Source organism: Grammomys surdaster, unplaced genomic scaffold, assembly GCF_004785775.1.
Source record: "Grammomys surdaster isolate TR1022 unplaced genomic scaffold, NIH_TR_1.0 125889, whole genome shotgun sequence".
NCBI classification, from domain to species: domain Eukaryota; kingdom Metazoa; phylum Chordata; class Mammalia; order Rodentia; family Muridae; genus Grammomys; species Grammomys surdaster.
This window is the reverse complement of record NW_021620714.1, coordinates 142,134-159,583: the sequence shown is the minus strand read 5'-3', so window position 1 is coordinate 159,583 and position 17,450 is coordinate 142,134. Positions and strand designations below refer to the sequence as shown.

General features: G+C 41.8%; 1 protein-coding gene and 1 pseudogene across 3 annotated transcripts; both read right to left on the bottom strand.

The window, feature by feature from the left end:
• Positions 1-6,923: 6,923 nt before the first annotated feature.
• Positions 6,924-7,576, bottom strand: LOC114608342 (40S ribosomal protein S9-like). 3 transcript variants are annotated; one of them, XM_028752306.1, is made up of 2 exons: positions 7,456-7,576; positions 6,924-7,362 (listed from the first exon to the last, which is right to left on the bottom strand). In XM_028752306.1, exons 1-2 carry the CDS (start codon positions 7,574-7,576, stop codon positions 6,998-7,000), a joined length of 486 nt encoding a protein of 161 aa, XP_028608139.1. In that variant the 3' UTR covers positions 6,924-6,997. The 3 variants fall into 3 exon arrangements, with proteins under 3 accessions (XP_028608139.1, XP_028608137.1, XP_028608140.1); XM_028752307.1 differs by having other exon boundaries at positions 7,037-7,175; positions 7,363-7,576; XM_028752304.1 differs by having other exon boundaries at positions 6,924-7,576.
• Positions 7,577-10,644: 3,068 nt separating this feature from the next.
• On the bottom strand, positions 10,645-15,170 carry LOC114608293 (annotated as a pseudogene).
• Positions 15,171-17,450: the final 2,280 nt, after the last annotated feature.

Below are 17,450 nucleotides of genomic sequence, written 5' to 3'. Positions count from 1 at the left end.
TGTGTGTGTGACATTTTAATTCTTTGAGAATTTGTACAATGTATTTTGATCACATTCACCCTTCTGCCTCTTCCTCCCATATCTACCCTCTTTGCCCTCACCTCTCCACCCACCCAAGTGTGAATTTCCCTCTTCTTTTGGAAACCCTCATCTAGTTTGTCTAGTTTGTGTTGTCCTGCTACTCTTGGGTGTGGGTACTGCCCTGCACTGTGGTTTCATATAACCCAAGCTGGCCTCAGAATCCCTGTGTACCTGATGATGATCCAGAACTTCTCGGCTTGCACGTGTATGCCACTATGCTCACTCTGTATGGCACTGAAATTGAACCCAGTGCTCTGAACGTGACAGGGAAACACCAGCTGAGCTTCATCTTCATCCCCAAGAGTGTGCGTTCTTTACAGCTGGATCTGGAAACTGGCATCCCTCCATGACATCAAGCTCATTCATTTTGTAGCTGTTTCCCACTCATATAAAATTGTCATCTACTTAGCCTCTTAACTATGGACTGCTGTGTGACAATTTTGTATTGTGGTTTTTATAATCGTTCAAGTGTTTCCAAACTTGTACTAGCATTTGCTTCATTTAGATTGGGTAGATGCTAATAACAATATAAGCTCAGAACTGTCTATCTCATGAGGTAATCGTCTCTCTTGGTCATGTTCTGTACTGCTCCATCTCTATCTGATTCCATATTTCCCCTTGACGTTTCAGTTGGCAGGCATTGCAGTGCGATGCCTTCCTCCCTGTCTGCAGGTATCTGCAGCGATCACTTCCTGCTGAGAGCTGATGGGAGGCTGCAGACCCGGGGTGCATGCACTTTTGTTTTCATTCACTTCAAAGCAAACCCCAGTTATCCTAAAGGACCATGTTCTTTCATGTCCACACTTTTGTGATTTTTCCAGATTTTCTCCTGTTGTTCATTTCTAATTTCATTCCATTGTGCCTGAAGAATAGAGTTTGTATATCTCTTTTAAAATATATTACTTTATGACTCTGGTGATTTAAATATTCTTGGCTCATGGGAAGCCCCACTATTAGGAGGTGTGGCCTTGTTAGAGTAAGTATATATATATATGATATATATTTGCTCAAGTCTGGCCAATGTGACACAGCCTCCTCTTTGCTGCCTATGGATCAAGATGTAGAACTCATGGCTCCTCCAGCACCATGTCTGCCTGCACTCTGCCATACTTCCTGCCGTGATGATAATGGACTGAACCTCTGAACCTATAAGTTAGCCCCAATTAAATATTGTCCTTTATAAGAGTTGCCTTGGTCATGGTGTCTGTTCACAGCAATGAAACACTAAGACAGACTCCAAATGCCTTTTATATTATTTATTGAGAAGTTCTCGTTTTATTATGTGTATTGAAAATGTTTCTGATTCTGCATGGTTTTTGTGTGGCTAGAAAAGGTACTGAGTACCATTTAAAGGATTACTGAGTTTGTCAGTTTTCCTAGACATTGCTTCTTCAGAAATCTTTATCTTCCTATGTTGGTTCCTCCAGCCCTTCCTCTGTCTGGACTCTCACACTGTATTAAATTCAGTGGCAGTGGTGATTTCCTTGAAAATGTTGACGGGAAATCCCCCATGGAAATCCTTCAAACTAAAGGTTAGGAATGAAACAGAAGTTTACACCCTCCACTTATTAAAAGTAAATGACCCCTAAATCTGTTGTCCCTCTTGTCAAAAGTTTAAGATAGTTTGGGGGAGGGGAACTTTGGAGTCTTTTGCCCTTCTAGGAGGGCTCTCTCCTGGGAGTCCTGTGGCTGATCATCCCCTGCTGAGCTGTACTGGGAAACAAAAATAGGTTTTCCATAAAAAGGAAAGTAATGCTGACAAATAGAGATAAGAGATTGAGCCAGACATGGTGGTGAGTAGCTTTAATCGGGGCACTCAGGAGGCAGAGGCAGGTGGATTTCTGTGAAGTGTTTGAAGGTAGCCAGGGCTAGACCATGTCTAAAAAAAGAAACAAAGAGAGCTGGGTTTTAGCTCAGTGGTACAATACTTATCTGCCACGTGGAGTGCCCCAAGTTCAGTCCTCAGCACTGTGGGTAGGGACAAGAAGAGACTCATTTTCCTAAATAGTCTGGCATTTATTAGTACTTTGAAATGCAGTTTACCTACTGAGGGACCTTGGAATCCACGTTGTCTCTTGGAATCCACACAGGCTGCAAAGCTCAGGCTTGTCATATTAGACTAGGTTCACCTAGGAGAGACTTACCACTGGGTCAGCAGACGAGCTGAAGGAGGATCCCTGAGATGGCTAAGACCTTAAGAATGATATGGATACCGTGGAAGAAAGAGTCTCACTTTCACCAGGAGAGCTGTACATGTATGACTGGATCTATGGCATCAGAGCACATAGAAGCAGAAGCCATGAATCTCTCCAATGTTTGGGAGTGGGTACACCTGCATTTGAGACTCACTCATGAGACTGTGAGTCTCATGAATCAGAGGGCCTGAAGGTTAGGGTGGAAGGGAGCTATAGGACTCTTGCAATAAAATAGTGAAAGGAAGACTGGTGGATAGTCTTGGTAAGGTGGGCTTAGTCTTTGATATAAGGATCTTGCTTGGTTGCTTTAGTGCCTGTTGTCTGTTGTTCTGGAACCAAACTTGGAGTAAGAAGAAAGAGAACATTGAGATCTGTTATTGAAGAAGCCTTCTGGGGATTCTTCTGGGTGAAAGCAGCCAGACTTCAACCCTGTTGTTCTCTCTAGTCACTGTGACCAAGCATGAAAGCAGCCAATAGAAAGAACAATGAGGATCAGGACTGGAACCCCAGAGAAGGAAGAAGGAAAAGGGGCTGTGCTTGGAGTGTGATGGGGTTTCAAAGAACACAGCAGCCTGGGAATGGAAGGTGTGATTTGCTGGTGCTTCTGTGACTCAACTAAAAATGATGGAGGCTGGAGAGATGGATTTGAATCTGGATCTCTAGAACCCATGCAAAATGCTAGGTGATTTAGAGAGAGCTGGCCAGCCAAACTACCTGCGTCCGTGAGCTCTGGGCCCAATTAAGAGACTCTTTCTCAGTGAATAAGGTAGAGGGTGATGGAGAAAAATTCCTAAACTCATCTTCAGGGCAACACACATACATGCATGCGCATGCATGTACACATATGCTTACACACATGTGAACATGTATGTATATACTAAAAAGTCACTGATATAGAGATTCAAATCAAGTACATTATTATTATTATGTCCTTCTTAGACTTATATACTTTATGAATGTGTATTTTCATTGTATGTGCGTATTCATATGTGTGCAGTATCCATGGAGGGCAGAAGAGAGCAGTGATTCCCCAGGAACTGGAGTTACAGCTTTAAGCTGCCATGTGGGTGCTGGAAATCAAACCTAGGTCCTCTGGAAGAGAAGCCAGTGCTCTTAAGTGCTGAGCCTTCTCTCCAGCCCCTAAAGTACTTTTTTAGAACTGTGAGAAGTGTGATGAGAATACACCAGATAGCCAGCGAAGGGTATGCTATTGAGCCGACAATAGACAACATTACAAGCTACAGAGCTTGGCCTAAAGGGAGGCCATTGCAATAGTGATATATATATATATATATATATATATATATATATATATATATATATATATATATGATATATATATATAGTATATATATATATCAGGTAGGCCAGTACCCCACAAACCTTCCCAACTTCCTTAGGTCAGACATCTCCAGCCTATCTACAGGTCATGCCTGCCAGTTCAGGTAGGCTGCCCACCAGTGGATACTCTGAAGGACAACATTCAATTGAGGCTGGCTTACAGGTTCAGAGGTTCAGTCCATTATCATCATGTCAGGAAGCATGGCAGTGTCTAGACAGGCATGATGCTGGAGGTGCATATATATATATCACTATATATATCCGAGACTGTGGTGGTTTGAATATGCTTGGCCCAGGAATGGCACTATTAGGAGGTGTGACCTTGTTGAAGTAGGTGTGGCCTTGTTGGACGAAGTGCATCACTTTGAGGGTGGGCTTTGAGATCCTCCTCATAGCTATGGGAGAGCCAGTCTTCTCCTGTTTGCCTTAAGATGTAGAACTCTTAGCACCTCCAGCATCATGCCTGTCTAGACACTGCCATGCTTCCTGACATGATGATAATGGACTGAACCTCTGAACCTGTAAGCCAGCCTCAATTGAATGTTGTCCTTCAGAGTATCCACTGGTGGGCAGCCTACCTGAACTGGCAGGCATGACCTGTAGATAGGCTGGAGATGTCTGACCTAAGGAAGTTGGGAAGGTTTGTGGGGTGCTGGCCTACCTGAACTTTTGGCAAATGTGACCTGTGGTTGGGCAGGGGTTGTCTGCACAAGGGAGCTGGGTAACTAGGGATTTTTTTTGATTACTTGTGACTTTCCTTGTATCATCTAAATCTAGGTGTAAAATAAAATTAAATAGAAAAAAAAAGAATGTTGTCCTTTGTAAGTGTTGCCTTGGTCATGGCGTCTGTTCACAGCAGAAAAACCTTAACTAAGAAAGAGACCTTGTCTCAAACAAACAAACAAACAAACAAACAAAAAAACAAATACTCAAAAAGAAAAGGAAATAAAGATGTTATTAGATACATAAAGGTGAAAGCATCATTGTAGCAAACTGGCTCTGAAAGAGGCATAAAAGGACACTTTTTAGGCAGAGAGTGAATAGCAGCTATAAAGGACTTGAATCTGAAATGCAAACCTGTGGTGATTAATCTTGGTTGTCAGTTTGACACCTGGGAAATGGGAAACATCAACCGAGAAATTACTTCCTATATCCATATCCGCTGACCTGCAGATATGTCTGTGAGGCATTTTCTTACTGCTAACTGATGGAGGAGGAACGCTGTGGGCCGTGCCATCTCTGGGCAGGTGAGCTTGAGTTCTATAAGAAAGTTAGCTGAGCTTTTCCCAAGATGGCACCATAAGAAGAAGGAAGCTCCAGCCCTATCAGAGCCAAAACCAAAGCCAAAGCAAAGCCATTGGAAATCAAGAAGGCAGAGCTGAAAGTTGTCTACAGCCACAAAAGGGACTCACCTGTCACCCAACTCCCTGTGGCCTCAGATCCTGCTGCTCCGGAGGCAAATACCCAGACAATATCAGACCCAGGAGAAAAGCAGGAAGTTCCTCCAGCCAGTAAGTCAACCATGAATGAGAGAGAAGACAACACACTTCTGTTCATTGTGGATGCCAAAGCCTACAAGCCAGCAGTTCAAATAGGCTATGAAGAGACTCTGTGACATTGATGTGGCCAAAGTCACTACCCTGATGAGACCCGGTGGGGAGAAGAAGGTGTGTGCTCAGCTGCCTCCTGATTATGATGCTCTGGATGTTGGAGACTGGAATCATCTATACTGGGTCCAGCTAGCTAATTCTAAATACAGGTTTTCACCATTAAGAAAAAAAGATAGCCAAACCAGCCTGAGAAGAAAGCCAGTAAGCAGCATTTCTCCATGGTTTCTGCTTCGGTTCCTAGCCTGGCTTCCCTGCTGATGGACTATAGCCTGTAGGCTAACATAAGACCTTTCCTCCCTCTCTCAAGCTATTTTAGATCAGTGTTTTACCATAGCAATAGAGGGGCAAACTAGAACAATATCAAACTCAACATTGAAAAACCAACACCACCAACAACACATGAGCAAAAGATTTGAAAAATATTTCCATGTAGAGTATTAAAAGGCATATGATGAGAGATTGAGAATTTGGAACCTCATTAGCTGAGGCAGGAATATAAAATACTTGGGATATTACAATTAAAATCAGGTAATTTCTTAAAAAGTTTAACATGAACTTGCCTCATGATTCAGCAGTTCCATTTTGAAATCTACCCAAAAGAAATGAGAGCATGAACCCACGAAAAGACGTGCACACTATTCATAGCAGCAGTGTCTGTGAGAGCCAGAAGCTGAGGACAGTCCACATGTCCTTGTGCAATGACTATACAAAATGCGGTATGTCCACACAGAGAAAAGCTACTCAGCAATAAAAAGGAACCAGTTGCTGACTCATTTTACGCCAGGGAGAGCTCCAAAAACAAGATGAATGAATATTTGTGAAGATTGTATGGCAAATTCATGAGAATTCATTATTGTTTTTGTTCTCTTTGACATTTGAAAACGTCTGTATATAATAATGTCTCTATATAATATAATGCAAGTATAACATGTTTGTCTATAACATAGATAATATAATTCTACGTAAGTGTCTCTATATAATAAAATGCAGCCTTTAGCAATTCTTTTACAGAAATAGAAGGACAGACCCACACTGAGGTGAAGCTTTTATGATCAACAACTGTGTTTTCCAGGCTGAAAGAAGAGGAAAGTGGCTTCCATGTGCTCAGACTTCTGGACTGTGAGATCTGAATGACCAAAGGTACTGACTATAAACTTGAGTGCCTCGTAGACAGTGATAATGCTAAGAGCTGATTGGTGGGTATAAACTTGAGTGCATCATACACAGTGATAATGCTAAGAGCTGATTGGTGGGTATAAACTTGAGTGCATCGTAGACAGTGATAATGCTAAGAGCTGAGTGGTGGGTATAAAACTTTAATCCTTTATTTTAAACTTGACTTTTTAAAAAGATTTTTAAAAATTTTTATTTATATGAGTACACTGTAGCTGTTTTCAGACACACCAGAAGAGGCCATCAGATCCCATTACAGATGGCTGCGAGCCATTGAACTCAGGACCTCTGAAGATCAGTCAGTGCTCTTAACCGCTAAGCGTCTCTCTAGCCCTTTATGCTTTATTTTTATTGACCATGGAAATACCATTATATTTTAGTGTAGGTACAGAAGTGATGGTATCAGATTGACTGAAGACTTGTTTTGTCAACAAACAATACTTAACAGAGATTATTCACCAAGACACAATGAACGTGATAATAGAATGCATAATACTTCTAACATAGCCATTACTCTTTTTTTTTTTTCAAGTATCAATTCGGTTTTATTTGTCAACTGGAAAACTTGACAACCCTCCAGTGCAGCAGGGTGTTAATTTAATCCTCTTCCTCATCATCACCAGCTCCAGCGACGCCCTGGCCCTTCTTGGCATTCTTCCTCTTCACTCGGCCTGGACGGCCACCACCATAAGGAGAGCGGAGGGAGAAGTCAATGTGCTTCTGGGAGTCCAGACGAACAATGAAGGATGGGATGTTCACCACCTGCTTGCGGACCCTGATGTGATGTTGGCGGATGAGCACACGGGCGTGGTGAATAGATTTGGCCAGGCCCAGCTTAAAGACCTGGGTCTGCAGCTGTCTCTCCAAGAAATCCTCAATTTTCAGGCCCAGGATGTAATCCGGCTTCATCTTGCCCTCATCCAACACCCCAATGCGAACAAGCCGCCTCAGTAGAGCGTTGCCTTCAAACAGAGGATCCTTCTCGTCCAGTGTCAACAGCTCCGGGGCAGCCTTACGGATCTTGGCCAGGGTAAATTTGACCCTCCACACCTCACGTTTGTTTCGGAATCCATACTCTCCAGTCAACTTTAGCTCCTGATCGAGACGTGATTTCTCGAAGGGTCTCCGTGGGGTCACATAGGTTTTGCAACAATCCCAGCTTCTGGAGACCGGCATAGTGACCTCGCTAGACCCGCTGCGCCTATGAACTCAGGCCCGTGACCGCCATTACTCTTAAGAGGAAATAAAATTTAACTTTCCATTTGGCTCGAATCCACAGTTATGATAGCCTAATTATTTTAGAATATTGGCCATTTGTTTCCTGTTCTGGGCATGTTCTTTCCTTATTTGGAATTTATTTTTATTTGTAGATATAAAACTACTCAAGTAAAATGGGTTTCACATAAACTCAAGGTTCATTTATTGTGACCCCCTGATTCCTATATAAAAATATGTTTATAAAGAAATATTCTACTTTATGTTCATCAGTTCCTATGCAACAAGTGTCTATAATGGTACTGTTTTCTTGACAGTTATTATTTGGCTAAAAGTGATTTCCTAATGCATAAATTATCAAGAAAAGCCTGAAATGTTGGCATTTTAAAATAATTTATTCCTAATTTCTTTGCAATAGTATTAAAAATAAGATTAAGTAAAGGAATGGGGTTGTGGGTGGGATAGAAAGGTAAAGTCTGTGAAATGATTGGGAGGGATGGCTTGAGGCAGAAGAGGCCAACCTGGACTCTCATATTCAAAAGAAGCAGCTGTAGGAGAATGAGACGTTGAGAGTCCAAGAACTGAGTGTGCAGCTCCTGGCTGTCCCACCACACGACTCCCTTCCAGGGAAACCAGGCAAATCAACACACACATTTAGAACAGCCTACGTCTACTTTCCCTTGAACTTGGCAATTGCTCTTATTCGAGAGGATGGATGAGGGCTTCCAAGAGACGGTGGGTAGATTAGAGAGGATGTCGGGACTGGGGAACGGGATTCAGGGGAACCGGCTTGATCCCGTGGTGTCAGGTGTTGCCTAAATTGGGTTGCTGAGGAGTTACAGGAGGCTTTCTCTTCATCTGGGGCACTGTGGGAATAAAACTGAGATGGCTTGAAACACTTCCAGTCAGCTTTAGCTCAAATGAAAATTTAAGAATGAACCTAGGCTGGGGAAGGGTGGCTCAGCAGAATTCTTTTACTCACTGTGCTGGAGGCTCTGGGTTTGATGGTCAGAAGCGAGGAAGGACAGAAAGGAATAGGGTATAGGGGGTGCTGAGAAAGGGGGAAGCATAGGTCAATCTGATATTAAATGAGGAAAAGTAAAAAGCTTGGAGACAGGGTAGACTTCCAGTTACAAATTAATTCTAAACAACAGCCAAGTTATTTTTCAAGGCAATGTGGCAAGGAATATCAATATCTTGATATTTTTAGCAATCTGTACATATTTAGCATATGCATCTCTGTGTATATCTATATTATCTATATCATTATATCTATACCATCCATATCTATATTTGTATCTATCCATATATTACAACTCCCAATTACATCCTAGAAAAACTCACTCCACGTGGAACAGACTTCTTTCTGAAACTTAGATGTTTGTTATGCATCATCCAAAATTCCAAACCTTATTTTCCATAAGCACAACATCTATGGCATGCCAGTTACACACCAGACAAGATAGGCCAACATAAATTGTAATTTGGCTCTGGACCTACAACACTCCAACCTACTCCAAGTCATTAAGGGTTTGATCAGTTCGTCAGCTTTGTAGCAGGTGTGGTCTTTCCATGAACTTCCATCCCAAGAGGCTTTGCTTTACACCAGGAGAATACATAATGAGGAAACGCTAAAAGCATTCCCACCAGTGTAAATATATGGGAAAATGTGTTACCATAGATACAGTGTTGTGTTGTGCTGGTGTGCTTAGCAAAGGCAAAAAAAAAAAAACACACAAAAAAACAAACAAGCAAATCGATAAAAAACAAGTAGTCTAATAAAAAGGAAGTATTGTTATTGGTGAGGGAGAAGGTGGGTTTAGTCTTTGAAAAACTCACTGAAAAAAAAAAAACAGTTCAACATGCCAGAAGAATAATAGATTAAGATGTAACCATTTATAGCTGATATACAGCATGTGGCAGACATAATGCCAACATTGCTCTGTGAAAGATCTCATGCACCATTACCTCAAAATAAATCTAACACTTAAAAAATGCCTCTGAAGCCAGGTGTGGTAGCTCATGCCTTCAACCCCAGCACTCAGGGTTGTCCTGGATTACAACAACAGCAACAGCAGCAGAAGCAACAACAACAACAACAACAACAACTAAAGGTATGTCAGTGAATTGTGAAAGTTACACGTGAAATAAACTCCACAGCAGTGCTGGTGGAGCCGGTATGATACCATATGCCCGAAGTCCCAGTTAGCTGGGAAGAAGAAATAGGAGAGTGCTAAGCTCAAAGCCCACATAGGTTGCAGAGCAACTTCAAGGCTAGCCTGGGAAACTTAGTGAGGCCCCATCTCTAATGAAAGAGGTGGGAGAAGTGAGAGAAAACTAGGAATTGAGTGCAGGGATAGAATACTTGCTTAGCATGTGTAAGGAAACGGGCTCAGTACCAGTCAGCCCTCACACCCATCAGGATAGAATTTGATTCTAGTCAACATCTCCACAGACATCTTTGTGAAGCATGACAAGCTGACACAACTGGTAAGAGAAATTATCAAAACATGACAGATGTCTTCTTTTTGAATTAAAAAGGAACGACGACTCACTTTAGAACTTGGTAGGTTGAGGCAGGATCATGAGTTCAAGGTAAGCCTGGAGTGTACAATGAGTCTGGGATCCCCAAGTTTTTATGGTCTGTTTTGAAGGTAGTTAAAAGTGCTGGGCTTTTTGTTTGTTTGTTTGTTTCTTGAGACATGGATTTTGATGTATCCCTAGCTGTCCTGGAACTTGCTCTGTAGACTAGGCTGTCTTCAGACTCACAGAGGTCTACCTGCCCCTCTGCTTCCTGAGTGCTGGGATTAAAGATGCACACCACCATGCCTGGCAAATGTGCTTTTTAAATATCTAATTAAACCTCACGTAGAATGGCCTGTTTTTATCAGAACATAAAGTGAGACATAGTACCCAGCTCACTATGACTCTATGACTTTCTTCTACAAGATGGAAAAGAGATGGAAATGTACATTTTTTATTTTTTTTCAGAATATGAAAATTTATTACTGTGTTCCAATTGTCAAATTTTATGATCTTGATCTTTCCTTCTTGCCTTTGTATAAAGCCAAAAGGGACACATTGGCTACTTTAACCACCTTAAAGCAGACTCCAGGAATACCACCCACAGCGTGATCTTTTCGATCAAAACCAGCAACTAGAACTTTATCATTTTCCTTAATGAAGTTCAAGCAGCCATCTTTGGGCACAGATACTGTGATATTCTTGCCGCTCTTAATGAGCTGCACCCTGACACACTTCCTGATTGCAGAATTTGGCTGTTTGGCTTCAACCTCTATTTTTTCCAGCACAGTTCCCTTCGCATGAGAGGCACCCCAAACGGATTGGACTTCAGGCCTATGCCTAACTGGGCTTTCTTGTACCGTTTATCATGCCACTTCTGGTCCAGTCGGTGACTGCGAAGCCTCCAGGCAGTACGGAGACCAAGACAATTGCTGGCCCATCTTGCCAGTGCCACAGGCCGAGGAAATGTAAATTTAAGTATGCAAACATAACACACTTCATTACTAGCCTAGACCACCCAGATGGCCTTGATTTCAGGGAGCACATAATTCTCCTTATTAGAAAATTTGGCAAAAATCTAAGAAAGGACGGAGTTATCTTGCTGAGTGGTTTTGCAGGTCATATTCTGAGACCTTCCCTCTGTCTTGTCTGTTTTCTTGTCTTGCTCTCAATCACACTTTCTTGAGCTGTAGAGAGTGCTGATCTAAACAGAAGCCAGCCTGTATGCCAGCTTCGGAGGCTGTGCTGACTCCTCCCCCCAACCCCTCCCCCCAAGAAGGGCTCACATTCCCCAACCTAGGCTATTTTAAAGAGTTTAGAGGCAGCCAAACTTCAAACATTCAAGAGAACCCAGCCTCCGCCAGAACCACCTAGCCGCCCGATACACTCATGAAGCATAACAGATGCTTATTATTTTAAGCCAGCGAGGCCATTTGTAAAAATCAGTGGAGAACTGGCACATAATTTAACATCTGCCGTCATTAAGGTCTTTATTTTGGTTCACTCAGTTCTCAGTATATTCCCCAAACCTGGATACATTCGTAATCAATTTAGCTGGGGTTCCTACAAAATTCTTAGTCATGTAGAATGCGGGGAGAAGTGAGAGCAGCCATCCATTTGACCCATTACACATTCTACCATAACCCCCAAGTCCTTCTGGAGAGGCCTTTGCTTTCTGTCCAACCCACACAGAGAGGCTGAGAGGTAGAAAGAGCAAATAGATTATCTCAGTTCTGCTTGGGTGGACTTTACAAGGGTGAACTGGGGAGAGAGGGGGTGTTGCTGTGGAAATGTTTGGATGGGGACTGGAGATATAGCTCAGTGGTAGATTACTTGCCTACCTTGTGCAAAGTCCTGGATTAGAATCTCTAGTCTCATAAAAACTCAAACAAAACAGTTAGACCAGGTGTTGTGGCATACAATCTGTTGAGGAAGGAGGATTTGGCATTTAGGCCTAGCCTGTGCTACATACCAAGACCTTGTGAAATAAGAAAGAGGAGGAGGAGAGGAGGAGGAGGGAGAGGAAGAAGAGGAGGAAGAGAAGGAGGAAGTATGTTTGGAGGGCAAAGGCAAAAATTCAAGTAAACGTTGAAGTTTTGCTAGATGCAGAAAAGGCACTGGACAAAGTTGAGCATGGCTTTGTGATAAAGGTCTGTAGACATCAGAAATGGAGCATATCTGAAACGAAAGTGATATACAGCAAATCTATAGAAAGCATACTAAATGACAAAAATAAAAACAAAACAAAAGAATTTCCTCTAAATCATCTTTCTGCTTCAATACAGTGCTTGAAGCCTTAGCTGGAGCAGCAAGACAAAGAAATACAAAAAGGCTAAAATAGGAAAGGAAGAAGGCTGACTACCTCTGTTTGCAGATGACATGACTATACTTAAGACCCCATAGAGATTTAACAAATGCTTCAAAGTTGAAGGATATAAGATCAATAAACAGAAATCAGTGGCCTTCTTATGTACCTAAAGTGGACGTGCAGGGAAAGAAGTTAGAGAGAAAATCTCATTCATAATAACTCCAGAAGACAGAATTTATAAGAACAATCATAATCAATTAATAAAAGAACTCTACAATGAAAATGGGAAAAGGAAAGCTGAGAAATGGTGGCCGTACACCTTTAGTCCCAGAACTTGGGAGGCAGAGGCAGGTGCATCTTTGAGTTCAAGGCTAGCCTGTATGTAGCCTTGTCTACAGAGAGAGTTCTAGGACAGCCAGGGCTATACAAAGAAACTCTATCTAAAAGAAAGAAAAGGAAAGAAAAGAAAGAAAGAGAGAAGGAGAGAGAGAGAGAGAGAGAGAGAGAGAGAGAGAGAGAGAGAGAAAGGGTAAGAAAAAAAGAAGAGAGAGGGAGAGAGAGAGAAAGAGAGAAAGAAAGAACAAATGAAAGAAAGAAAGTGGAAAAAGGAAATCAAGGGTTCTATTTGATGATAGAAAGACTTTCCATACTACTTGATTGGCAGAATTAATATTGTAAAAATAGCTATATTAAAAGGAATTTACCAATTCAATGCAATTCTTATAAAAATTATTATGTAGTTCTTCACAAAACTGAAAAAATTACAAGAATATGTATGGCACCATAAAAGACCATGGAGAGCCAAAGAATCCTGAGGAGAAATAACAGATGAAGGTATCACAATACTTGACTCAGATTATACTACGGAGCTATAGTGACAAACACGGCCTGGTGCTGGCATAACGACAGGTAGACAGGGGACCAGGAAACAAACCAACAAAGCTATGCTTCTCTTCTTTTATGGAAGTGTCAAAAGCACACAGGAGAGGGAAAGAAGCTTTTTGACAAATGCATAGCAATTCTGGATGTCTACCTGTAGCAGAATGAAATTAATTCTGTATTTTTTTACCCTAAACAAAAACCAAGAAAACATGACACTCAGATGGCAGGGCATACATGATTTATCCTATCCTCAGTCAATCATGGCTAGAGACACATATGGTCTGGTCAGTTATAGTAGTAGCATATGGGCTGCTGTATGTTCAATCTAAACCCCTACCCACTCCCAGGAAAGGTTTTGGGAGTCTGAAGCTAACACTAGCAGTTTCAACAAAGAAGTTAATGAACCAAGGGGGCTAGAGTAGGTTCCCCATCAGGGCTATGTTGAATTGCCCTACGATAGAATTGCCAAGTAGGAATACTGTGTGTATCCATAGAATGGTTACTTCTTGTCTCCCACAGGCAAGTGTTGACCTATGTCTGGTGACTTGGAAATGAATGAAACACAGTGATTGCCAAGTAGCATAAGCCTGGGGAACTCAGCCTGAGAAATCTGGAAACATAATAGCAAACCAAACTCACTACCAGTTGCTTCTCAGTTGAGCCCCTGTTTTGACTACCCAGTGGGATGTTCTGTCTACCCAGAGTCCTGTCTTTTCTTATTCCCTTCATTATGAATGGACCTGGTGACAGGTATCCTTTAAGTCTTTTTAGACATCTTAGGCCCCATATTGATGCTCATTTCTGTCCTGCCTCTCTCTTTTCTCCCGCCTTAGCTATTATTAATCCTCTAGAATGCCCATTTCCAGTCCTGCTTGATGAGTTTCATTCTGGGCATATAGTGTGTGTGTATGTGTGTGTGTGTGTGTGTGTGTCCTTACGGTAAAAGGCCTTGAATTTAAATGTCATTTCTTAGTTATGTAAGCAGCACACTTGGGAGGAATAGAGACCATCTAGAGACATTTGTACCTCACTCTGGCTACCCAGGCTGTTAAAAAAGACACCCCAGGGCATTTGAATTCTCCCTAGAAATCTCATGCTAGAAGGAGAACGCTGAAGCCTTATAGTAGCCAGAGTAGCCCCTCTACCCACAGAGATTCCACCAGTGTGGACTCCTGGTCAGACCACTTGGCTGGAGTGACAACAACAGTTCAGTGACAGACTGGACCACACTGCTTAGCTATGGATATCATTGTCTTCTCTTTGGAGCTCCTGAAGATGGACCTGAGGCAAATCACTGGATCTCTTCATACCTCTTGCCAATATTGCCACATTAAGTAACTCTCCCCTTTTCTACTGTTACCTATTCCTTGTTTAATTGGCAGTTAATCGTTTTCTAAATGACAGGTTGGCTAAACCTGATTTAGTAAGGCTATCATGGCGCAGGGTCTGACCCTCAATAACTAGCAATATCTACCAACACCACCCAAACACACATACTGATGCTTCTTTTCCCTCCCTCCCCTCCCTCTATCCTCTCTTTTCTCCCTTCTTTCTCTCCCTTTCTTCCTTCCATCCATACACATATGTTTAGAGTCTTGTGAGACTCTGATGGGAACTGGCTTCATTACTGCTTTTAGCTCAAGCTTCCCGCCTTCTATCAAGCCTCCAAGCGGCCTTCTAAGTTGTTCTAAGGCAGACACATCAGCGCTATTTAAGGTTTTAGGTGTGCCCTTCAATAGATAGTCCAGTCTGAGAATTTCAACATGGATTCAACCACTAGAGTTTGCTAGGATGATGATTAGGGACATATCCGAGGTTATCTTACCTCCTCACCTTGTTCATCGTTATATGTATTCCTTTGGGCTTTCCAACCTTCTGTTGTACTTTATACTCAATTTTCTCTTGCTCTCACATAGTACATTGTGTGTAAGGTACATGCAAGCTTTAACGCTTCATTATTTTAAAACTTGGTTTTACATACCCACTGTCACCACCCAAACACACACACACACACACACACACACACACACACACACACACCCCACATACACACACTGATGTTTCTCCCACCCTCTCTGCATTCCTCTCTCTGTTCCTCAAGCTCTCCCTTTTTTCCTCCTGTCCATTAAAGTTTGCTTAGAGTCTCAGGCAACTGTAATGAACATGAACAATATTGTCCCCCACCCCCAGTTTCCTACTATGTGTCAGCTGTCCAAGCTGCCTCCTAAGGTTTGATTTGTTTATTTTTATTTTTAGTTTAATTTAAAAAAATTGCTCACTTTCTCTATATTCCTCCCCAAAAATAAAATATCCAGCTTCTAAACACTGAACTGATGTTTACATGTAACCTTTTGTGTTGTTTTTGCTTCTATTTTGGATCAAGCTTGCTTTTATGCTCTTTGCACATTATTATTATTGTCATGAATATTTATTTACTTTTAATCCTGTCTGAGTTCTTTGATCATTGTTGTTTCTTTCATCTCTTTGTTCTTTTTGATGTAGACTCAGAAGTAGCCCATTTAGTGAGGTTCTGCTAATTACAATTTCAAACTCCCTTCAAACATCTTTATTATATTTTTATTCTCAAGCCATAGGTTAGGTAAGTATAGAATTTATTTACTTATTTGAAAAGTATTTTAGTGGTTACGGTTTTATTCCTTTGGAGGTAATTTTAATGTCTAGTTGATTTTAAATATATTTATACGTTCCCTACAATTTATTTATATTTATTATATCTATGTTTCTTTTTATGTCTTTAATCTGAATGCACTTGAATTTCAAAATCTTGGACATTCCTAAGCTCTATTCTGAAATTAGGACGTTTTGCTCTATGTTTCAACTGCTGTCCCCTCCCCAGCTCCCCATGTCCCAGCTCCCCATGTTTCACCCTGTTTAGCCACAGCATCAGAAGCCTGACCTGTGGATTTAATGACTTTGTTTGATAGCCTTTGCTGACCTTCACTTTTGTTTTCTTCAGTGTCCTCTCCCTACCACTTGTAATCTAGCAGTAAGTAATCTAGTTGTTGTGGTCTGGCTTTGTCTGGAGTCTGCTTCTCTGTCAAAAGAATTAAAGGACAAGAAATTTGTAGTCCACCACATACTTGATTTATCTCAGCAGAGATAGAATAGAAACATATACAATACAAAAAAGCCAGAATGAGCCCCCTGTATAACATAGGGGATGGGGGCCAGAGAAGAAACATTGTCTTCTTTAGGGGAGTCTGGGTTATTGTTTTAGGGTTTTACTGTTGTGAACAAACACCATGGCCAAAGCAACTTTTATAAGGACAGTATTTAATTGGGGCTGGCTTACAGGTTCAGAGGCTCAGTCCATTATCATCAAGGAAGGAACATGGCAGCATCCAGGCAGGCATGGGGCAGAAGGAGCTGAGAGTTCTACATCTTCATTTGAAGGCTGCTAGCAGAATACTGGCCTCCAGGCAGCTAGGATGAGGGTCTTAAAGCCCACACCCACAGTGACACATCTACTCCAGCAAGGCCACACCCTCTAATAGTGCCACTCCCTGTGCCAAGCATATGCAAATCATCACAGTTATATACTTCTTAATAGGGTGTGAAGCAAAGCTTGGTTCTATTTTCTTTTTTCAGTTGGACCAGTCAGGATGCATTTAGCTGGCTAGGTCATTTTAAATGATAGCTAGAGTGAAATTCTCGTGGTGAAGTAAACTCTCCAAGCCTACCAGGCCTTGTTTTCAGTGATCCACAGTACAGCTGGGAGAGGGAGGTGTTAGTCAGCTGGTAGGAAGTTAACTTAGCCAAACTCACTTTGCGGTCTACCTACGGCTAGCAGAGGTCAGGAGTTGGCCTACTGACTGGGAGTTAGCCTACTGGCCTGCCAGAGAGGAAGAAATAAGTCTCAGCAGTAAGGGGGAAGAGAAGTGGGTTTGGCCTAATGCTGCTTGTGTTATAATGTTGATTTTATTCTCTAAAATTGCTTACAAAATTTTGTTCTACAAAATTGCTGGGCGGGGAAGACAGAGGCAGGACTTTTCGATTTCTCAGGCTTGGGACAGATAGGAGAGAGAGGAGGTAGATTTGCCATGACTCGGAGGCAGAGAGATCTGGTTTAGGAGCTATAGAAGAAAAATCATCCAAAATGTA

Excerpts from the sequence above, each read along its gene's own strand:
- LOC114608342 (XM_028752304.1), bottom strand. The coding sequence starts at position 7,576 with ATGCCGGTCTCCAGAAGCTGGGATTGTTGCAAAACCTATGTGACCCCA.